We start from the raw sequence: 24,733 nt of genomic DNA, 5'->3' as shown, positions 1-24,733 counted from the left end.
ACACACTTCCTTTCATACGAATCATTCATACGGATGAATAACAAATATATTTTCCTCTTGTATTCAACGTCATAGCGGTTTTCTGCGTCTCAGGCATTTATAAAAGATTCCTCTCTCATTTTTGAAGGAAATCTATTGCAGGTTGATATAAAATTTTTGATATTCTTTACAATTAGTTACTTTTTAAGGAATCAGAAACATTTCATCTCTAAAACAGGGCATCTTCTTTATTACTTAAAACTGTGGTCCGATACACCATTAAATGATGTTCATATTATAAGTTAATAGTATATTATGTTATAAGTATATTATAAGTTTTATTTCATTATTTTGTCATGCTATATTATATGATGTTATTAAGGTATATTTTATTCTATTTTATCAAATTTTATTTTTTATTTTTGTATCATACTATATAGCAATGTATCATTATTTTTTAAATCACTTGAAGGCTGTTATTTTGAAAACACTTTTTATTCAATATCAAATTATTTCTTTAAAATATGTCCATTGCTATAATTGAACAAAAATTGTACTGATAATGTTGTATGTTCCCTTCTTTGTACAGAAAAACCGATCAATGCCTCTTTGCTCCAACGGTTTAGACGGCGATCGTCTGCTCATCTATCACACCGAGAAATACACTCTTCTTTTACAAGAGCCAGTAAATTTAAGTTCAGGCTGACTGTTCTTAATTTTTTCGAAAATCTGAGGCTTGATTGTTCTTAATTTGTTCTTAAACTAATAGGGTGTAAGCAGTGCTAGTTTTTTCGCTCTAGGGTGGTATACAGGCCTCATTTGCCAACAAAGTGAGTGAGAGAGCCTTAATTTGCTGACAAATTTTAATATTCACCGAAAAAACACCAACACCTCGCTAAAAATCCTCGATTTTGAGAAAAAACGTTGTTCAAAATTTAATTTTGCAGAAGCTCAGCCTCAGCTTGTTCTGAATTTGTTCTTAACTTTTGACCAATTTTGAGGCTCGTGTTCTTATAAAATTGTTCTTATGAAAAAAAGAGTGTAAGTTTCTAAAACCCCGGAAACTTCTGTTTGTTCAATAAATTCATACTTGGCTTTTGTGGTTTCCAAACGTGGCCACCTTCAAACTCTCCCTTTTACCATTGTAATGTGTCTTGTCTTAGGTTGTGTACTGTTAATCTAGAGACACGGCCTATTTACGCAGCCTATTGGTCTAAAAGGATCATTAATAAACCTTGTTACGGCGACCTGGTGACGTATTAATAAGTTTATAAGCTTAGCGCAGGATGGTCTTTTTCGAAAGTGCGATTTTCCTGGCCGTGCCTTTTGCTAAAAGGAAGATAGGGGGTCGATGAATCCGTATTTGAAATGAAGACATGAAGCAGATTCTCATTTTTGCATTCATTTCAAAGGTACTTTGCAGGCAATAAAACGAGACATTATTCGATGGGGGACGTGTGTAAACTCTACTAATTGCTTTCTAAAAGGTCGAAGAGGTCGAAGATTGTTTGATCACTCAGAGGTCCCTATTCGCAAAGTTTTCTTCGCTGCTTTAGAATACCCTTATTTTGATTCGCTGCTAGTCTTAGATAGCCCAGGCAATAGGGCGTGCGCCACTCTTAACTATGCTTGTTCCCTCACAGGTCCTTTAATTTTGAAACATTTTTGCAATCTGTAATACAAGGTCCCTGTAACCGATGACGTTGCTTCTAATACTCAAGGCCACGTCAATAATAAATATTCGCCATGTAAGGCCTTTTACATTAACATAAAATGATTAAATTTTTGTCTGAAATCCTCAAGATTAATGGCATTTTCTACCATTCCTTAAAAACCATTCCTTCTTGATGTTTATTTGTTCCTATAAAAACGTTTATGCTCATTGATCAACTTTTTTTCCTCTCTGTGAAATTTTAAAGACTTGAATAGTTTAATCTAAAATGTAATGAAAAACAATGTATTCATGAAAATAATGTAACCTAAACAAAAGAAACAATCAATCTTAAAACCAAATTTCTAGTAGTGTTGCATTTTGAGATTTTTTAAATATTTTTTTTAACCTTTTGGTCTTAAATGTTTCAGCCGATAACTTCGACATTTAGAACTTAGCAAAAAATACGGAGAAAGCAATGTCTCAAGGAATCATTAAGTATATATCAAGTAATAGATTATGTAAAGAAAGAAACGTAAAAAGCAGCGAAAGCGTCTTAAAAAAGTCCTTCACTGAAGGATCTCTACTCTACTTCTGCTGCATTAATTTTTGCAGGACCCACGCCACAGGGGGGCCAGGGTGGCCATCCCTCCCATTTTTTTGCGAAGCAAGTAGATTTAAAGTTGCAGTGAAAGGGGTAAGAAGCCTCCCCCCCAATTTGTTCTAGCCTTGACCCCCCATTTTCAAATTCGTGGCGCGGGCCCTGTTTAGCATGTATTAATAAGTTGATAAGGAAGTAAAACCTTTTGTAATCACAATAGTATTTTATTTACCTATTGTTTGAAAAATGTTACGGGCAAACAGGGGGATTTTGTACGTTACATGGAACGCAAGAAAAGTTCACAAGCTGCCCATTTAAGAAGATTATCAGGTTTGTTAATACATTCTAATCCATACAATTAACACTGATCAACAGTGCACACAGTACAGAATCTTAAGAAAACGATAGTCTTTGGATTAACAACCGAAAATTAATTCCCGGATGTTTACAATTTGCTTCTTCTGCATTCGCGCTATATAATTCCTATAGCCTATGTCCATTCATTTTTTCTTAAACCTCATTCCTCATTCTTGGACTCAGGAGTACTGTGGTGTAACGGGAACCACGCCTTGATACTTACGCACTGGGTCCCTTAAGGCTGGCCTTGTTACCTGCAATACCATTGTTCTCGAAAAGGGATTGCTTTGTTTTAATTGGCTGATCTGACAATAGCATTATTTTATTTCCGCCAGTTAACAATAGTATCATGAGTCTCCAAACAACATCTCCCTGTTTGAACCGGTAGAAAAGCATACTGTTCTTTCGACGTTACTATTTCAGGAATTCTCAAATCCGGATGTTTTTGAAAACATAAAAAATCAAACAATTCGACAACTAAAAGTACTTTTGAGGAAAAATGACGTAGTTGTGAAATGCCCAACAGCACACGTGAGAAAGGAAGTTTTGGTATTTTAACCGGCAAATGATAGTTAAAACAGTCGTTAGACCAACAGCAGCATCTTCCGTTTGTTATTCTGTTTGCAATCTTATTCATCTTCCTAACATGTTTACTAGAACCTTCTAGAAGAGTGCATCTACACTTGTGAAGGAATGTTTATCATACATTGCCTCCTACTGGTGCTCAGTGTTAGTGTTATTCTTACGTAGATATTTTCTGGCGAGCCTGCTTTACTAAGCAGATTGTTTGATAAACGACTATTGCGGTGACAATTTCACTATTATGCATAGTACCTCATCTTTTTCTAATGCAAGGTTACAGTTTTACAAGAAGGCAAAATGGGGTCTTTAGTTAATAAAGATTTTTACTAGCCTGTTAAAGTCCGTAGTGTATGGCTTTTAGAATTCAATTCTCAAATTAAATCACAAACGGGAGCCGTTATCGTCGCCGTCAATCGTTAAACATCGTTTTTGCTATGGAATCTCAACATTCTTACTTTAGAGAGTGTATTCAGACTTTTGGTAAGTTTACCTGGAGTCATAACAAAATTGGATATTTACTTTTGTGATGAAAACATTAAAAAAACTTTCAAGATTCTAACAAGCTTTCACCCAAACAGAAAAAGGGGTTATAACAAGCTTTAAACTTAAGAATGGTATGTCGATATATAATTTTTTAGATCTTTACTCAAATCAATATTCAAAAGGATGGGCCCTAGAATGCAGTCTTGCTGTAGCCCTTAGGAGGACACATTTACCGAAATCAACATCAATTGAATCAAACTTTCAATCAATCAAAGTGTAAAGTTTTTCAGTATCTTTCGAAGAGAATTTCTATCAACTTGAAAATAATTAGTTGAAATGGAAAGTTTTTGTTGAAAAACTGTACGTATATTGAGCTTGAAGCAAGCTGCCATAGAAGGGGATGTAAAATGCGTCACCCCATCACCCCTTATGACCTTTTGCGGAGGGACAGTTACAAATGAGTAGACTTACAATCAGCAGTCAACCCTGACAACAGTCATTGCAGACCAGCGTCATTATTTAGCTAAAACACGTTGCGTACATCACTTGGCTCACAATGTCATTTATAAAGTCGCTGCGAAACATCTTTTCCTGTTCCATTGCTAAGCAGTTGAAACTGTCTTCTTGATCATTCTTAACGTTTTCAGCTATAGTGCTGCACTGTGATGAAGAGGGCAGATAATTATATTCAATTGGAAATGACTGCAAATACAATTTCATTATTTTTCTATTCTGGACCTAATGTAATCAGTTCCTACAACTTTCACAGTTATAGCCCCGCCCTAAAGAGAAAAGTACGAAATAAGGTGGATTAAAGGAAAACTAGCACAGTCAAAGCTGTGCAGGTGTAGAAAAGCTTCCAGAAAATGATCGAAAACACTATCCTACGTTGACCAATATCTGGCATATGGATTCATTGATTGCCAAAAACTATTTGCTTATGATTTGCTTATTGTCCGTCACTGCAAAGGCAAGGTACCCTGAAGTTAGGTTTTTCGTTATTTACGTCTTCAGTTAAAGGTTGGCCATATGTGCAATGAAATCTAATTAACCATCATCATGGAATATTTTAGAATTCATAGTCTCAATCTATTCAAGAACGATCAATTATTTATAGTTTATTTGTTCGTGGAAAATTCATGCAAAGCTTTCCCTAGGTGTCATTAAACTACTCTGAATTTGTTGACGAACTCTTTTCTGGTTGCGTAGTAAATAAATGTTTATCCCCTGAAGTGTGTTGTCCTGCGGGCGGGCATGTATACAAACGTCGCTCCGGGTGAAACCAAATGCACCTCCCTTCTTAAATTAAAATTTTATATACAAATCTCTTCTCTCAAAGTTTTCAATCAGCTACGTCCCATTGTCGTTTGTATCTCAAAAAATGACTAATTTTTGCTTTTCCTTCAACAACCACTAGATTTTGGCATCGTAATCTGTATGGTGTTCGTCGATTTTAATCTGTACAAATCTTTACTAACGAGAAAATTTTTGTCATTAACTATACATTTTGGTACGCCTCTGGCAATAAACATCGCAGCTTCACAAATATGGTCCTTAAGGATAAAGTTTGATTAATATTCCCCATTGCTAATTTTCAGTTTACCGATGGGACCCAACTGCCCCAATTCGCCTTATGGAAACTATCAATATCTTTAGTCCCAGAGAAAAAGAAGTTTCAAAAAAACCTTTTGTAGACAGGATCCCATTGACAACCAAACATACTGGTTTCTGTGACAGTAAGTTTTCCATTGAGAGTGTGACAGTAAATTTGCTACACAACACAACTATCAGGACCCACTGATTTATAGATCTTGCCGAAGGTTGCCGAAGTAAAAGGCAGCTAATAGGCGAGAGTTCTTTTCCAAAAGGGGGGGGAGTAAAATTATGGAATAGCCCTCCCGCTGATTCTAAGACAGCATCATTCCCAAATATTATATGACAATATTTTTACATATTAGCAGTGCTTTAATTTTATATTGTAATTTAGTTTTGGCGGAGGGCCCCTTAAAAACAGCTTCTGCTTAAGGGCAACCCTCGGTTGATAAGTTTCAATTAAAAGTTTTACTCCTTGAACAGCTATGTACAAATCAAATTTTTGACAGTGTCCTAAATTATTGTTATAAACTTCTATTGTTAAACTATATTATGAAGAATGTTAAGGTTTAGGTGATAAACTGCTTGCATTCTGTGAATGGAAAAGAAAGCCTGTTACCATCCGTCGTTTTCGTCATTTTAGGCCAGCTCTGCAATGAAATTGGCGTGTCCGTAACCACGTGACCAGCGTTAATTCAAGCTTATTGTCTCATCGCTGTTATGTTATATTAACCAATGGGCTTTACCCTGTTTGCACCTCCCTATTCCGTGTTTTTCTGTATACAATAAGCAACACGAATCCTTCTTGACCCAGCCCTTTTTGCGCACTATTAAGATCAGCCGCTGAAACCCATGCATAATTCCCTAAGAAACTGATGTCTTCCTATTACAGCGTTTAATCTGGCGTGTTGTTTAAGAATATGACAGGCTAGCTTTCACAGTTCATGGAAATCTTATTCGCCAGCTACTGTGTAAAGCCGCGATGTTAACGCGCCTTGTCTAAGGAAATTGAAGCGAATTTACGATTAGTTTTGGGATCAATGAATGTTTCACAGTCATAGAAACCACTGTCCATTTTACCATAATCTCTCAAAACAGCATCGTAATGCAAATGAGCTGTCGAATCTCTCGTACATTCATGTTCTTACTTTTTGCATAGCAGCCCACATATTCTAACGCTTTCTCGTATTGTTTCGCTGTTCGACAGTCCATGTCTGAATTTTATTTAAGCATGGAGATGTAAGTGTAATAGCGCATGCGCCGTATTGCTAACGAATTTCTCCGTCGAATACACGAAGAAATCTTAAGGTGTGAAGACCAATCTCCATCAAAGTGAGTCTCGATCGCAATTGAACCGGTTGAATTTGAGTCTCCGTTTGTTATCCGGATCGCTAGCAAACTGCGAGGCTCAATCAACAACAAACATGGCGGATGTCAGCATTTTGCGTTTCTCTCTGCTTTGAGGAAGAGGGAAGGGAATAAATGAAATGTTGAGAAACTGAGAAAGCGTCAGTGACGGGTTCGCAGGTTATTTTGTGAATGTAAAGCGAAAGGCAAATTTCATCATTTTAGCAATTAGCCAATGAAGCACCCTTAGATGTCAAAAATTTTCACGTTTTTGAAATGGAATTTTGTTCGAGGGGGGCATCACACCTGAAAAGTTCTATCGTGCGAAATGCGGTTAGCGAAATGCGGTAAAGAAATCAAGTGAAGGCTCTCACTATTCGCTTGTCACTGGGATTCACTTTAATGGCTATTGGCCTTGAGTTGTTTTTTCTTCAATTTCCCTGCTAACTACTAGCACTTAATTGCAGTTTGTGCAAGTCCTTTTGTTTAACTCTAACAGAAACTTTCAAGTCTATTTTGTCTTCAACAAATCAATGAAAAATTACAAATCCGCAAGCAATTGCACAACAAGAAACAATAAAAAGCAAAATGTAACTAACTACAACAATATAAAAAAATATTCAAGTTCATTTTTTTTCATTTTTCTGGCCAAAATGCAAGTCTAACCAGGAACCTTTCCTTTTGCTTTGAAGATAATGCTTACCAGACAATATATAATTTATTGATTTCATTGTTTTGAATTATGTTCTGATATATTCTACATAAATTTCTTAGTGTTTCATTTTTATGTTTTGTCTGTTATGTTTTTATATCTTATAAGTAAAATACTTTTAAGAATTATAATTATGTGAAATTTTGTGTCACTTTCTAAATTTCATCAATTTGGCTAGCAATTTTCTACTTGGCCTTGTTTAAATATTGTTATTAGAATTTTGCTACATAACGCTGTGGCCTTATCTGGGGTTGAATGGAACTGCTCTGTGCAGCAATTCCCGTTTTTAAGACTGAATATTTTTAGCTATGTTTTTGTTTTTATTGTATTGTTTTGTAATGTATCGTTAGCAATACGATTCGTATCGTAAAGCATTGTATTGTGTTATATTGTAATATATTGTTTTGCATTTTATTATTTATATCGCATAATTTATTGTATTGTATTATTTTGTATTGCATTTTATCATTTTTTATTTCAATTTATTTTGTATTGTAATGTACTTAATTCCATCCATACTTTTTCTTTTACTCAATTTACAATTTTGCTTTGAAATTGCTTTTATTTGGCATTGTTTTTATTCCTTGCATCGCATTGAACTTTCTAAATATTGTATATCCCATTGCATTTTACTGTTTCTTATACAAGTTAGCTCAAGTTAATTAGTATTGTATCCTATCATGAGATATCTTAAAACAAAATGTTACGTTTATTATACTGCTTCGCATGCAATCCAAATATGCTTTGCAATATTATGTTGCTTGTTATTATAAATATTTGTGAGATCAGCCCACTAACCTAACTTCCATTCTTAAGCATATGATAAGTATATTTTCGTTTATTTGCTTCGGCCTTTGCTTACCGAATTTTTTGCTAAGCTGATTCCTTCTAAATCTACATTAGTGTAAACAACAATATTGTGTGGTAAAGCCTTTCAATAACAAGTTTATGTAAGATCGAATCGTTGATACCATATAATAAGATTGTTAGGATTACATTCTATGTTTATCGAGTTTCTTCAAGTAAATCGGATTTCTTAGTCTTTCGTGTTTCAATATTTTCCGACCAGTGATCTTCACAGGGTTCCTCATACCACAGTAAAGCTTTACTAGCCCATCAAGTATTTTTGTTCGCTTTTTTTTCGTTGAAACCCTAACGTTAAAACCTCGTTTTTCAACTAAAGTTCAATCAGGGTTAGGCGTTGAGAATGGTCAGTAAAAAGCCTCCACTTATTTTTTTTTCATTTCAAAGGAAGTTTTCTTTGCACAGAACGAGCTGAATTTGATTGGGGGGTTGGATGTCGGTATGACGCTTACTCGTGGCTTTGTCACTGTTGTCTCAAATGTAGTGTACGTCCCGTCCTGGTATCCAACTCCGTATTGCTACTCCTTCAACGTTTTATTTTATTTGGCTGAATGTCAAAAAACATTTATATTGAAGAATTTCTTCTACCACTGGAGGGATTGAAAACGGATGACACAAGTTGGTTAATGTAGTAGTGTGCTTACTTACTGTTTGTTACTGAGATGTCCCTTATCATAATGGACTTATATAGATCTCGTATTCATATAGCCTTTTACTTAATTTGAGATTGAGTTGAATTGTACGTCAGTTGTTGAAATGTTGTGTTACATTCGAGTCGAAGTATAAACATAGTCTTATATGTTGCATCCTCCTGCGGTAAATATTACAGTTAATGTCAGATAAAATGTTATTATCCAAATTGTTACATTGAGGTACAAAGGCAGTGTTCAGAAGGTGCATGGAGGTTTGATTTTTTCTCGCCCCTTCTCTCTGCTTCAAGAATCTGCTTAAGTCGGCCATGATTACCAAGTTCCCACTTGGTAATCATGGCCGACTTAATTAAGACAGTGGTTTCCTTTGTCTTCTTGTACAAGGTTTTGGAGTCAGGAAAAAAATTACTGGGAAAAATATTTCTCCGTTGTTTGCAGATGTCCGATATTAGAAGGTGTCCGTTGATGGTAGTTTCATCGTAGTTTCACCATGGTTTTACCGTAGTTTCGCCGTAGTTTACCGTAGTTTGCCGTAGTTTACCGTAGTTTCACCGTAGTTTCGCCGTGGTTTCACCGTAGTGTCGCCGTAGTTTCTTCGTAGTTTCGCCTTAGTTTAACCGTAGTGATTGATTGAGCAGTAATTTTTCTTCATTTACTCGGCAATATATCGTGGCAAGATGCTAAATTTTTGGGAGCAGAAGAGTAACTTTGCCTTGGTCTCTTCGTCGTGTAGAACTCTTGCTGGTTAACGATTGCATGACGTAACAGATACCAATAGCCTCTGCTGGGATTGATGAATATTTCTTCAGTAATAATTTCCCTTATTGAAGGTATTAGCATTTTAAGTATTCGGACCACCAAAGGGCGGCTAATAATGTAAACACTTGAGATTATCCTTAAACCAGCTTATGCCTTCCTGCCTCTTTTTCAGCAACAAAAATCGAGGATGGCAAGGGCTTTGAGACGAGTTAAGCTGCGGCAAGAAAGGTGAATGCTTTTAAAATATAACTTCGCAAAATTTTGCCTGTAGGAAAAACAGACATATGGCTGACATTAGGATAACGTTTATGACAGAACCTTGGACTACTGACTTAATGCTGCACGTGCAAAATGCTGCACGTGTTACCTTTTTGTTAAAGCATGAAATTATGATCTTGATTGAGTTCCGATTCACAGCGACTGATGCCCTTACTCCTTCATCAGATGCTTGAGTACAAGAATAACAATAGTAGGAGCTCACTGTTTTGTCCAATTGATCTCATTTTGCCCCTTGCTGAACTTGGAAGGGGGGGGGTTGAATATCAAATGTCAGGCGTCGAAAAGAGGAGTTGCTGGGGTAAAGCACAACAGCGTAAAATAAGATGAAATAAAATGGAATGCCTAAAAATTCGCGAAGAGTTCTTTCTCTATCAATCCAACAGTAAATTGGGCCTAATCGTCGAAAAGAATCATTTTCATCTAATCTTTAAAAGATGGATCGTCCTCTTAGCTCTCGGTTTCTTATAGGCTGTTTCTTTTAAAAAAATATTTCAAAATCTCATTTTATTCTCTTAGTCGCTTAAATTTACCTGAATTCCTTTTTAAAATAAACTCTGTGGATGAGAAGTTCATTCATGGAAAGTAGGTTAACACGGGATCAAATTCTTGGTGTGCAATGGGAATCGACTGGATGCGAACACTTTGTTGCCTCTTATCTAAATAAGCAAAAAGGCAGATTACGAGAGATGAATAATAAATAAAGGACACAGTAAAGGGTACGGAAATAGTCCGCAGTGTGTATTCGGTATGGCCTAGGTCAGGCAAGCTGTAGGATGTATGTGAGTCAAATCAGGTCATCATCACGGTTACCTTGTTTGGACGCCAAGGCATTTGACCCAAATGATGTTTACAAATTTGGCCTAAGCAGTGATCAAACGCCTTTTATAAAAGCTTACTTCAAATTGTTGTTAGTCTTCAGGGGTAAACTGTGAGCGACTTAACTGAACGTTACGTCCTATGGAGTCTGCAATGTGTCTCAATGTATTTTCAAACCATGACCCGTAGATCACAGTTTTTGGGATGTCCATCTTTACACACTGATTGGCACTTCATGTTTATATAAAAGCAATATTAGTCTCAAAAATATGCTAAGCCGTTATTTTCTACTTTAGTCTGAAGCAGATCGCCAATCCTTTCTCAAAGGATTGTTATTGCAAGCTTTTGTGAGAATTGTCATTCTTTAAGATTAGCAAACCAGAAACATTTACGGCAGTTCAATTTACATTTGTTTGTTTGACCAACCATTGGTCTACCGATCTGTCCTTGTGATTGATTGGTTTAACAAACAAGCCATCCATCAAAGTTCTTTTTAGCAAAGCAACAGGACAGCCTTCTTTAAACTGGTCCCCAACTAGATTCTTTTTTGCAACATGTTTTGAATTGAACTTAAAATCAGTAAGTCAATATAAATAGTTTGTACGCAGTGCTTTAATATAACAGTCTTTGGTTCCATAAAAATGCTAGTCAAACAAGGCTTTTCTTGTTAAATAATTACAAATTGTTTAATTGCATATTTCTTTGCAGATGATTTGTCTTGATAGATGCTTTCTTGTGCACTTATAATTTCCAAGTCACTGAACATTTTTACCTTTCGCTTTTGTAGTGGATGAGTATTCCCATATCTCTCTTAAGCAACATGTATATACTTCTGCAGGCGGGCTATTCTTAGTTCAGGAGACACGATGATTTCTATACCATGGTCACAGAGCAACAGTGTAAGTAAATCTGTTTATGTTCTCCACCTCATCAAGGTTATAAGTACATACAAATTCATCAAACTGTGTCGAGGCCTTGAAAATCTTACTGCCTCATTTGTCAAAATGTTCACAAATATTCTCTAATCTTTTTATGTGGAGCCAATGATATGCCTTTTTCGATCGTATGCCATTTCGTTTGGAGATGAAAAAGATTGGTTTTTAAATTTGAGAAAATATTTTCAATAAAAATCAGAAAGATCATAGCCTTCAAATTACTAAGTTTCTTTCCTCAACTTTCACCAATTAATTTTTTCCAATGAAGAATGAATTCATGGCAAAATTATTTTCTGTTTTCCTATGGCTGAAAATTTGTCTTGGTTAATTTTCCAAACAGAGGGAAGTTCAAGAGATTTGATGAATGAGATCAGTCGCAGTCATTTTCGATACCACACGTGGATTTAAAGGAAAGATTTGATAAAAGCAGATCAATATTGCTACATACAACTATATAAAGATTTATTTTCGACGCACACCATGATTGTGCTAAAATTGAATAAGGCAGGAAATGATGGACTGAAGATTTCATTTAAACGTAGGCGGTTAAAATTAAGGCATACTGTCCCAAGCTTGCAATCTCTGTGGACAGTATCATGAAAAGCGTTTTTCGCTGCACAGTAAAGACACCGATTTGAGAAAATACATTCAATATGTTGATAAGAAGTAGCCCGGAGTGTATAGCTTTCTTTGTTAGTTTCTGATAAACCTCGGTTTATGTTGGAGGCCGCTTTATTCGCTCAAGAGGATCATTTATTTTTAACTACAATAGCTTGATAAATGCATCGGATAATCAAAGTTAGAACTCTTGTCAGCTGATAATCATCAATCTGTTTTAGAAATTGAAATCGAAACCTGCAAAAGTTTGTCCTATAATTAGTTTATCGTTTGTAAATTATTCCTGTAAATTATATCATGTGGAGATATGAAATGCGCCTCTGGACAGTTTAGCTCAGCATCTGTGTTGCAAGTTGTGGTTGAAAGTTTCTATGCATAACGGGAAATTTCAAACTAATTGTCTTAATGATGTGATTAGCGCCAAACTTAAAAGCCAGAACATTGATAGCTGCAACGACTTTGATGTTATGAGTATAGCTTTGCTATGATGTATGACATGCGAAAGAGAACTCTCGACGACAGATTTCTTTTCGCATGCACCATGCGACAAAATTAATGTATTAAAATAAAGCAATAATAGAAAAAAGAGGCGTGAATGCTTCATAATATTTATAGCATCTTGCGTTTTAATGTAGCATCCTTTTGAGGTAAGGATCTTATAACGTAAAGCATTATGCAAGAAGATTGTTGCATGAAACCTAGTGAAAGATCTTTTTCTTTTAAAGGGAGCTATTATAGTTTGAACCTTTAAACAAGTTGATATTTTCTTTGTTAAGAAACCTAACGTGCAGTGCAGTAGTGACTGGCAAACAAAAATGCTTTTAGTCAGTTGGTTTCTGGATTGTTAGATAAAGCTGACCTATAAATTTGCAGGACCTGTGCTATGATATTTTGTATGAATAGCAAAAGCAATTTCGACTCGATAGCTCGAAAAGAAAACTATATCCAGTGGTCCGTTCCATCGTTTTAATTTATGATGAAAGATTAAGATGAACTTTTATCTTTCCAGCGTCTCATCAGTTACCAAAGCATCAAATCCCTGCTAGAGCTTTACCGTTCAGCAGACTGGCAGCTCGCAGCAACCTTTACAAAAGTAAGCTAGCAAATTACACTCTTTTTATAAGAACATTTTTATAAAAATACGAGCCTCGAAATTGGTCGAAAGTTAAGAACAAATCGAGCTGAGCTACAGTAGAATGTAATTTTGAACAAGGTTGTGAGAGCCCATTGAAAATTTTATTTCAAGAACGAGTTTTTTGCTATTTAGGGGTGCTTTTAGGTGAATTTTCAAACGTTTCACCAAATAAGGGCTGTCTCATTCACTTTGTTGGTAACTGAGGCCGAAACAACACACCGTGCCCTACCCCCCTCTACCCCCCTCTACCCTCCTCTACCCCCAAAACACACCAGCTAACAACTGTGATGCCTACACCATAATAATTCAAGAACAGATTAAGAACAACCAAGCCTCAAATTTTGGAGAAAATAAAGAACAGCCAGCCTGAACTTCAATTTACTGGTTCTTATAAAGAAAAGAGTGCAAATAGCTAATTTAGAGTCTCTTAGTCTTTTATCGAGCATTGCTGAGCATTTATCTAAGCATTTATTTTTATTAAAAACTTCAGTGTTTTTCTGTTTAAAAATCCTTGATGTCCTACGAATTGTAAGGATGACAGGAGAAAGAGAAACAACTTTTTGTCTAGTATAAGCTATTTTCGCCCTAAATATAGCATGAGACGTCAGTAGTGTACCAGGAGGTGACAAAACTGATACCCAGATACGGATTCAAGAAGTAGAAAAATGGAGAGGCCCAATTTGCTTTTTTTACCAATTATTGTCTTTTACCATCTCACGTGACTTCAGGACACAAGTAAAAAAGGCAATTCGCTTTGATTCGAATGAAATGTTTAGATTATCTCTTAAGACAACATTCCTTTAAAAAACATGTCTAGCTTTTCTTGTACTTCCTCTTGTTTTCCTGTGACGAAAGCAGACAGTAGTCTCGGTACCAGGATTTTATCACTTTGAAAACGAGACTATTTCCAAAAGTCCCTAAATGAATCATGGGAAAAATCGATGCTTTGTTTTTATCCCCACAATATATCAGAACATTACGAAAGCCTGCGCGCCTATGCATCGATACCAGCTCAAGTAGGAATTGTTGGGAAGACGAGCCAGCATTTGCTCGAAGGTTCCTTGTAATTCAAAATTTTGCATCATATTCACACTCGCAGTTAAAATCGATGATGTTATTTTCATGTCACATAATGTATTCTGTAATAAAAACATTTGTGGGTCTTATTGTAATAAGCCAATCTCGAATAAAATACGAAAAAAATTAGAGAAAAAAGTGTCTTTAATAGAGTGAGAATGATGATGGAACTATGATATATGATGTGAGGTAAATTTTGTCCACAAGTTTTCGCCCTAATGCGCATGTGCACATGATGACGTCCTTGTGTGTGCTTAGTGTTATCTATGACCGTGACAACAAACCAAAACTCAGATTTTGGGGTAGTTGGAGAGTCATGGTAGCCAACCTTATAATAGAAGATGGTACGTGATGATGATGATGTGCCTAGTGTTTCTTTTGAGGATAATTGGAAAGTGTTAAGTTTTTGCTTTGGTAACTTCTTCATGAAGTCCTGGTTTTCTACCACAATTTTGACGTGTAAGAGAATTAAGCTTCAGGGCTGATGAGCTTGGCAAGCAGGTGTTTCTGGATTCTAGACTAACTTCATTTCAGAGAACTGTGAACACAAGCAAATCAAAGTCAAATGTATACACAATTCAGCATTCTATGCGAATGAACGCCATGGAGATTTGCAGAAAATAAATAAACTCTTGTTTTCTTTAGTTTAGATTTTTCAGAGATCCTCTTCATCTATTAGGTCTCAAACTGACTTTAGTGGGAGGTCCACAAAGGAGCTGTACGTGGAATTTGCTTGAGGACCGTTAGGTGCTGTGTAAAGGCCTAACAAAGCAATGATATCCTTGGTTTTGGTATCACAAGAAAACACCCCTGGGTTGAAAAAATAACAGACACTGTCAGAGTACAAAGCTCCTTCTAAGTAAACCTTATGTATCGGAAATCATGTTGCCTTGAGGTACTGGTAAATTGAATTTCAAGGATAGTGCTTTTGAAATTGTTTCTCAGGGTTCCGTTGATTTTGATTGACTTGTTTACTTCAAAGGTATTTTCCATCAACAGGATGGCTGTAGACACCGACAACGAATTTTTCAAAAAACAAACAAAATCATCGCAAAGGGAATATTTCTTCCATTCTTTCATCGCATCTTTCTGGGAAACTCTTGTAGTGGGTGCAACTGATTCATTCTAGAGAGTCAGTTAATTTTCTTTCTCTTTTGTAAAACTTACCTTTGCAAGCTTGGATCAATTCAAAGAAGCTACAGAGGGGTTAATTAAGCGTTTTATGCTATTGCAGCAACTTTGAACATCGAACTGCCCATGACCTCTGACGGAGGAGTGATCCATCTTTGTTCTGACTTTTCTACCAAGATATTTTATTTGGAATATACCTTTAGTCAGGGCCGGATTAAGGCGGGTGCTATTGCTGCTGCAGAATTAGGTCAATTCCTGAAATATGCCCAGATGAAAACAGACAAAAGTTTTCCTAAATCTGATCAGGCCCAATGATAGGTTCTTTCTGAGCTGAAGCATTAGGCCCAAATAGGGCTTAATTCAGCACTGCAGGGCCTCCGACAAAGGGACGGGGGAAGCCATGGACCCCCCCCCCCACTTTTTTGCAAAGCATTAGAGCTATTTGTAAAATCTTGTGTTAAGATTGTTAAAATATCCATTGCTCCATTGCCCCACCCCCCCCCCCCTCACTCACTTCTAGTTATGCCATAACGTCTTACTTTTTTTCTCTATTAGAGATTTAGTTTCACGCGAATTAAAAACTCCACACAAGGGCACTACTGTAAATAGATCCTCTCTGAACATATTGATAAAGCACTTGCCTACAAGCGGAAAATATATTCCTATTTAGGGCGACATAAGAACCAGAACTCAATTCAATTTTTTCTGTGAGACGCGCAAATTGGTTAAAAAATGAGCAATACGGAAACTTAGGGGTGTGTAGCACAACAGGCAGACTAAAATCACAAATGATCCTTGGACAACTTGCAAAATTGTAGGTGTTCGTGCTAAATTACTTGCAAAGTTTCAAGAAACTTGCTACACTGAGAACCCAGATTTCATAGCCATAAAGGTTCTTTAATCGAGGTTTTTATAAAAGAAAGATAGCCTGTAGTTTCTTAAATTCGTAGGTTCTTTTATTGCAGGGATTCACTGTAACCATACAAAAACTGGGTAAAGTTTGATCCTATATTTATATACACTTATTTTTATAAGAAACAGGTTATAAGAAACGGTAGGCTTAATTTTTCAAAAGTTAAGAAACAACCCTACCTAAATTGAAAAAGCTAAGAAACTTTTATAATTTTAAGTTTTAACTTTTCACGTTGACACTCGAAACATTCTTGACATTGAACATTGCTGTATATTGCAACATTACACTTGCAATATATGCAATTTGCATTCATTCTCAGTAAAATTGCACACTCAAAATTTTAAAAATTGGTTTTCACTTCAACTTGAAATTGATGAAGTTCAATGAGTTTAACTGTTTACAGATCTCAACAGAGTTAGTCATTCTAGAAAAACAAAATTCCTTGATCGCTTTGTTTGTTTATCTAAGAAATTCATTACCTAAGAAATTTAAGAAACATGTCAGAAACTTTTGATAGTAAAATGGCCAGAAAATTTAAGAAACTGCCTACCAGCACCGGACCTTAGTTTCTTATAAAAATGTACGTGTATTTGGCGCCAGAGAAATGGCAGGATTGTTTTTATCAGTTAAGTACCAGTTTCAGCTATGTTCACTTGCCATGCATTGAAAACCACGATTTTGATGGATACCGGCATGTTGTGAGAGGTCAGCTCTGTAATGAAAATGATCAATTTGAAACTGGAATGGAAGCTATGAAATTAAAACTAGGGTTTCCCTTCCCTCTGTTAATTTTATGATAGGTCTGTGCAACGATTGCTAGTCGAAGAAATAAAATACAAAGAAATCTTGTCTTATATCTTTTACCGGGTAATACCCAATTCTGGATTAGAGAATTTTCGTTTTCTACCAAGGTGGATCGCTAATCTTTTCACTTAGACCCAATTTCACTGCGCCGGACAAATTTTATCCTGATAAATTTTGACTTGTGCGTTGCCTATTTACATCAGGTGGAACAAATTTTATCCACTGTTGGCTTGCGTTTACACCGGACCAATCTTTAACAATAAGGGCATGCCACATCAGGAACAACATCGGTTCAGGATTAGAAAGATTCACTCAACATTCACTCAACAAGAAACATTCACTTATCTTTCCACTAACATGTACCTTGTTTTTTTGGAGAAATTCAAATGTTGTGGGAGGAGCAATAAAGACTTAAATTAAATCCTACTTCTTAACATGCCCGTGTTTACATTTGTGTTCACAATAGTCGTTAGAATTAGCAGATAGGGACCATCCTCTCACCGCTCCAACTTGTTTATCAAATCCGTAAGCATGGCAACTCTATGCGAATTCTCGATGTTTTTAAATGAAACAGTCAATGTCATTAGCAACTTTTATTTTGCATGGTTATCCTACAGTATATTTTTGTTAACAATAGTTGTTTGTTAACTTTAAGTGGGTGTGTTCTTTCCTTGTCGTATCCAGAATGTATTCAAATAAAACTGTCTTTGTTTCCATTTGCTTCCCCATTCGATATAGTGGTTTGTTGCTTCCCCTCTGTATTTCTCAGCGAAGCTCAAATGGTTAGTTTTTATGTTGTGTTCTTTTAAGTAGATTAGGCGTATTAGTAAAAAATGACACTGTTTTGGAGTATCACTATGTACTAAACAATGCAAGATCTCAGAAGGCACCACCCACTCGAACTTCAAATCATTCAATGTAATGTGATGCTGGATTTGTTTTCTAAATAACATAGATAATAAAGTTTCTTAACGCAGTATTTTATGGTGCCCCTAAATAAGTGTTCCCTTAAAGAAAAATAACTGGCTCTATATGAAAAATTACACTTCAAAACTTCGCATCATTTTCGTCGCCTGTCAGTGATGATTGCCTTTTAAGAACCAGCATTTGAAGTTGTTTCTTTTATTCATTTAACGTTATTTACTTCAAGAGGATTTGTTTCTAGATGTCCAGATAATTAGTCTGCTCGCACTAAGATAGCGTGAAGGAATTCTTTTTTCAATCCAGGTCTATCTACCGAACTGGCATCTCTTCTCTTGAACAGGCGAAAGGCATTGCAGGCTGTGATGCTCTAATCGTATCTTAACTATTCTGATGACTAGAAGTTGCTGCTAGAAATAGTTTAAAGACTCTTTATGGCGATTTCCAAGCCACGATTTTCCCCTCCCATTTTGAAAATAACCTTATTCCTTCCTTTTCAAAGGTTCAGTATGTTTTCATTTTTCTTCTATGTTTTCATTTTTCTTCTATGTTTTCATTTTTCTTCTATGTTTTCATTCTTCTTCTATGTTTTCATTTTTCTTCTATGTTTTCATTTTTCTTCTATGTTTTCATTTTTCTTCTATGTTTTCATTCTTCTTCTATGTTTTCATTCTTCTTCTTCTACCGATCAACATTTATAACTGACAATAAAAAGCCCTTTTCATTTCTGGAGTATTAGATGTAGAATATAAAGTATTTTATCTAGTTTGAGATGCTCGAAGGTCTAAAGGATTACGTCATCAGTAGATATTTGAATTAGAAATGAAAAGCGCTAATCTGTTGCTTGTTAATATCTATGCGAAATCGCGAGTACCCTTTCTGTAGCCTCTGAGGCAGAGCGTTGCTCACAATGACCTTAGTTCAGCTATTATGCACTCAGTTATCTTTCTTTATGCGTCGAGTTGACTAGTAAGATAAAGACACGAAATAAAGGATCAAGCTATTGCTTATCTTCGCGCTATATTTATCGACGCTATCATTTGATCTGTATAACTACACATACCGTTCGCTTCTTTTCATCTTTCAAAGATCAAACTCGGGAATGCTTTCAACAACAAAGTTTGCTTCTCCTTTTGCGAATTTTTCATTTTTCATGCATCGGACTGTAGAGATATCTATATTTCTTTATCTCCATTCGATGTCCTCATAATATTCGACCTTACTTGTAGTTTTGATACAAAACTATTCGCCCATAAAACTTTGGTGTCACTAAGTCTTTGCAAACTAAGTCTTTGATGTATTGTGACGCACTTTTTCTTATTTGAACTGGTTGTCAGCTGCTGTCTTTTTCTGTGTGTTATAATGAAGAGATAGATGATTAATATATAGATGGTTTGTCATCATCCCTTTTTACAAACGTTTTTATTAAAAACTGGTTGCAATTCTAAAGCTTTTCTATTGAAAGGATTTGTTTATGTTTTAGTTGAAGCTTTTCCAGTGTGTGATGGAACAGTGTTTGGTCGTGAAAGGTGAAATTGAGGTTGCTGTTCCAGCTTCGCATGCATATAGCTATCTTCGTGATGAAAAAAAGCGACGTGAATGGGACGGGATGTTGATGTGAGTAGAATATTGATAGAAAAGGCTCTTCCTAGGTAATTCATACAGATGGTTGAAACCATTTAGATGTCGCTGTGTGTTAAAGAGCAAAAGGTCAATGTTGTAGGAACAAAAGTCATCAATAAATCTTTAGATCTTTAGGACGAAATCATCTAGGTAAGATCTTTAGGACTAAATCATCTAGGTAAAATAGCCTGCAGTAGATTCAGTGTCGATTGTCAGTATTTCAGAAGCGTCAACAAAACTTGAACAATGTATGAAATTCCAATGCAATCAAATTATCAATAGAAATTTTAATGTGCAAAAGCTATTTTCCATTATTCTGCTACCCTTCAAGACCTATAACCTGTGATAAGTGACCTCTGATCTGTGACCTTTAACCTGTTTCCAGAGGACCTAGTGATGTGACCCGTTTTTTATGATGTAAGCCGATGTGAGCCGCTCTTTATCTTTTCCCCTAGTATACAGCAGCTGTAATGCCTGTTTAAAGTATTTGAATAGACTTCCTAAACTGAGGAACCTGTCACATATCAAATCCTTAATTTTTCGTTTTTGATGCCACCTTTAACCATTACTCTTTAGTGATGTCGAGGTCATTGAAGAGATGGATGACGGGAGTGACGCACTTTTGCACTACGTCATGCACAATCGCAACCCACAACAAAGAATGAAAAGTGACGATTTCGTTATGCTGGTTTCAAGACGACCAGCACGCGAGAAGAGGTACGATTTAAATATCTCATTTGGTCCAATAACGCAAAAAATCGAGTTTCATGTACATGTTTCAAAGCAGTCGTTTATGTTGTGAGAATTTCTCAGTCACTGAGTTGCAGAGCATCTTAAAACATAATGTTGCTTTTCTGATATTTCTTTTTGAAGGGAAGTATTACTTCAATCAAGTTTTTATGTTTTCTCATCAATTATTTGGTTATTGGGATTAAAATGAATAACTCAAGTGTATCAGCTCTTTACTAATTGACTGTTGAATATAAAGACTCCAGTGAGATTAGAAACTTGCCTGCAGTACTTTTATATCAAAACACTGATTGGCACTTCAAAAAATTTGAGCCTTGTACCGTTAAATTTGCTTTAAAGTTGTTTCCCTGGTTTGACATGAACTGAATATGCTGCTAAGACTTGTTTTTCTGAATTAATTCGAAAATTGTTGAAAAATGTGTAGGCTGCCTTTCATATTAACATTTTTTTCAAACTGTTACATCCATATTCCTTTTAATCTCTTTTTATCATGCTTGGATATCAAAGATTATGAGAGCAGAAACAAGTAAATTATCTCTGATAAAGACAACAGATACAAGAGTTTTATGTCTAGTTTGCATAAATATAATTATTTTCACTTCGATTATCACTTTTTCACCTCTGTTTTACAGCAACTGCGGAGCTTTTTGTCCTGTAGTTAATTTTTTCTGTTCGTGATTAAGCGTTTTTTTTTCATCAGTGAACCATTTACGATTGCTTATCGATCTGTAACTCTTGACTCGTTGCCACCCAAACCAGAATATAATCGAGCTGAAGTATGTGTTTTCTTTTATGCTGATCTCTATCTTCTTCGAAACATGTTTGTCAATAAAACCAATAACTTTGCAATTTAAGCTCTATTTAAATTTCTCTATTTTTTTACTTTCCCTTTTTTTCATGCCTTCACTCTTTTATTTAAAGCAGTTTTTTCGCAATATGCATCTTCACCTTCCAAGGAATAGTATCAAGCATGGTTGATTTTTTTTTAAATTGATATTTTTGTAGAAATCAAGCTTTTTAACACCTTATAGCAACCTTGCACCAATTTACATGTACTTGCTGAAAGGGCATTCTAATATTTAGGTTTTTATATATTGAACAATGATTAGAAGATTGCCCAATGCCATTGAAGAAAAAGATTTGGGATGCTTTTAGAAAAGCCTTAGGCATATAGTATCGAATGCAGAGAAAAAAAGCTTTCTTGTTGTGATATGCTTTTCTGCTTGATTTTTTGTTGATCATTTTTACTTTATCCATTAATATTTACTCGGTATTCTAACAGTTTTACAAAAGACATGTGCCGATAATTCTTGTAACAGTGTCATCAAGGTGTCATCAAGTGGATATTGTGTCATCAAGGACTATTCACCTGAAATATTCGTTGATCTTTCTGTTACAAGCTTCTTCTTCCGGACGACTTCTTTTGATCTAGACAATGTTTTCCAATTCTCTTTCATCTTTATTTGCTATCGATGAACTATAAATACATGACCAGAGTTTCAATTTCAGAACCTTTGCTCTGGTTTTTTGGTTAAACCCAACGAAGCAGATGATAAATCATGCAAGGTGATTTGCGATTAATTATACCTTAATATACTACCATGTTTTTCTTATGTTTTGATTTTAAGCTTGCCAATTACCACTGGAGAAGAGTGGCCTAGTATATTCTGTATTAAAAAGTCTTTAACACACTTCAGATGCCAACATAGTTAAGAAAATCAACTTAAAAAGTTACATTTCAGCTTTAACCTTGGACGAAAAGTGTAAATGCGCGACTCTGTGTTATTAATCCTATAATGCCTGTTGTAGGTTTATCTGATGATGACAAAACCAGATTCCTAGTAATTATTTAAACAATCTTTTGGTGGTACAAAACTTGAAAATGGCTTTGAAAAAAGCAAACATTTAGTAAACTAAAGCTTTTCGTCTGACATTCTTCAGAGTTTAAAACGTCAGAACATAGACCGAAAACTCTACGCTAGGAAATATATATACCCAGTTGTGGATCGAAATAGGCCAATCAGAAACACGAGCACATGACTGTTGAGGTTGACCAATCAGTGCCGCTTGCTTATTGAGAATGTTACCAATGGAGTCCTAAGGTGAAAACGAACGCCTTTTGTCTACACAGTAGCGGTTTTTTCGTGCTTATGTAGATAGATTCCAAAACTGCTAGGTGGAACGACGATCTGGCTTTACCAGTAATCAGTAATTAGTAATAATTTGTTTTGATATATGAATCATTATAATAAACTACGTTTTCAGGTAAAATTGTCGAAATACAGAGATACTAATTAATCTAAATACAGAGAAACTATCGATATAAGGATACCTTTTCAGAGCTTTATATTCATTAATATCCTCAAAAAGCTATCATCTTATCATCAAGTGTCATCATCTATGTCACGTATGTTTAAAAAAATATCTATAAATAGTTTTTCGACTCCAATTTATGAGTTTTTCATAAGAATTTATCGGAAATAACTGCATCGAATGAAACGGAAAAATTTTATCAGGGCAATTGAGAATCTTTCTATTCTATCTTGTGAAAAACAAGATTTCGAAAACATTTAAGTAAATTTGTATGCAGAAATGCCTTCCCGTGTGGCCTATTTTTTCCGTCCGCTTCAAAACAATTTTTTCATTATGCGTGCTTGCTGCTAAGGAACTTCCTGTTCATTGATTAACTGGAAGAAATTAGCAAATAACACACAATGTATTTATGATAACAATGTTCTTTTCTTTTCTATTGTTTGTTGTTGATTGACGTATTTCCGGCTTTCAATCTAAAACATTAAACATCTAACAATACCAACTATGCACAATACGTTAGTCATTTCAAATTCATAAATGTTTTCTCTTGTATCCATAGCTCTTTTTGAGCTATAAAACCAACAGTCAAGCATGAGAAAATTCAATGTTTTTATTTAAGCTGACCTAGTTGACTATGGGAAAATAAATTTTATTAACATTTTTAAAGAGAATGTAAAGAAAATTATTTTCTTTACGTTAACAACTAAGTAAGATTTTCATTTACTCACTTTTGTTTTTATAACCTTTTCCTAACAGCAATAGAAATCTAAAATTAACTAACAGCTTCATATAAACTGTTTTTTTTATCTATTGTGTTTTCTTGGTTATGTTGTTTCTTTTAAAACAAGATCACTAGGAATCCATTAACTTAATAAAATGAATTTGCTTCATTCTCAATTTTTTTATCTTTTGTATTGAAAATATTTCCTGTTTGATTTATTCATTTTTAAAAAGTTACATTGCTAAGCCTAGCTCTTGTTTTTTAAACATACGAAGTGAAAGGACTTGAGAAAATTCCCAGCTCGAAATTAACATTTTTGAGAGCTACTTTGGTGTTTTCTTCTTGAGCAAAGCTTAAATATAAGATGAATTTCGAGTTAATTTTAGTGTATGAAAACATGAATTTGGTTGCTAAAAGCACCTTTGGGCGTCAGACATTAGAAGTCTTATTTTTCAACGAATATAAGGCAGTTACGTTTACAATAAAGGCAACGATTATGTTGGAGATGTCAAATGGCTAGATTGCATTTCAAGCTATTCATTAAAAATCTGTATGCCGTTCTGGCACCATTTTCGAGAATCATGATGATATAATAAGAGATTTGCCTGTTTACATTGAGCAAAAGCAACGGGATCGAGATGGAGATCGCAATCTGGATATGTTTTTATATACTATAGTTTTGCGTTTATAAGGCCAAAACTGAAAGAGGGTGGTGATCTATTCTGGCATACGTTTTATACCTTTATTCACAATTCCTTCATTCGGTTTCATTTTCTGAGCCTTAATAAATGAAGGTGCCTTTAACATCTTTGAAACAAGATTTTAAACAGTCGTTTCCTTTCTCCATTGTTGAATTTACTCCGAATTCTTTCCCCCTTCCAAACGACGAAAAGGCCTTTCGAATCTTTAGACGATCATAATGCTGGATTGGAAGACATTCCAAGAACTGGAAGTTTGTGAGAAGAAATCTGGACCGTTTACAGGGAAAATTTTTACAGGATCGGGGTGAAAATTACAACCCCTATCTGCCTTTGGAAAGGATCGAATGGTGGGAAATGGATCACGATCCTATGATCGCGACAGATCTTCAGGATCGCGATACCTATCCTTATCCCGATC

At 35.3% G+C, this 24,733-nt stretch overlaps 1 protein-coding gene across 3 annotated transcripts in view; it reads left to right on the top strand.

Moving 5' to 3' along the window:
- Positions 1-24,733, top strand: part of LOC135686704 (acyl-coenzyme A thioesterase 11) — a 93,557-nt gene that overhangs the window by 64,251 nt on the left and 4,573 nt on the right. For all 3 annotated transcript variants that reach the window (XM_089108989.1, XM_065202996.2, XM_065202997.2), the window contains 7 exons: positions 9,751-9,806; positions 11,512-11,572; positions 13,236-13,319; positions 19,691-19,824; positions 20,407-20,547; positions 21,281-21,356; positions 22,090-22,146. In XM_089108989.1, the coding sequence (XP_088965115.1) occupies positions 9,751-9,806; positions 11,512-11,572; positions 13,236-13,319; positions 19,691-19,824; positions 20,407-20,547; positions 21,281-21,356; positions 22,090-22,146 (609 nt within the window). The remainder of the gene's footprint in view (positions 1-9,750; positions 9,807-11,511; positions 11,573-13,235; positions 13,320-19,690; positions 19,825-20,406; positions 20,548-21,280; positions 21,357-22,089; positions 22,147-24,733) is intronic.

Source organism: Rhopilema esculentum, chromosome 6, assembly GCF_057945365.1.
Source record: "Rhopilema esculentum isolate cy_ngs chromosome 6, ASM5794536v1, whole genome shotgun sequence".
NCBI classification, from domain to species: Eukaryota; Metazoa; Cnidaria; class Scyphozoa; order Rhizostomeae; family Rhizostomatidae; genus Rhopilema; species Rhopilema esculentum.
The sequence above is the reverse complement of the archived record's forward strand: the minus strand, read 5'-3'. Positions and strand labels throughout refer to the sequence as shown.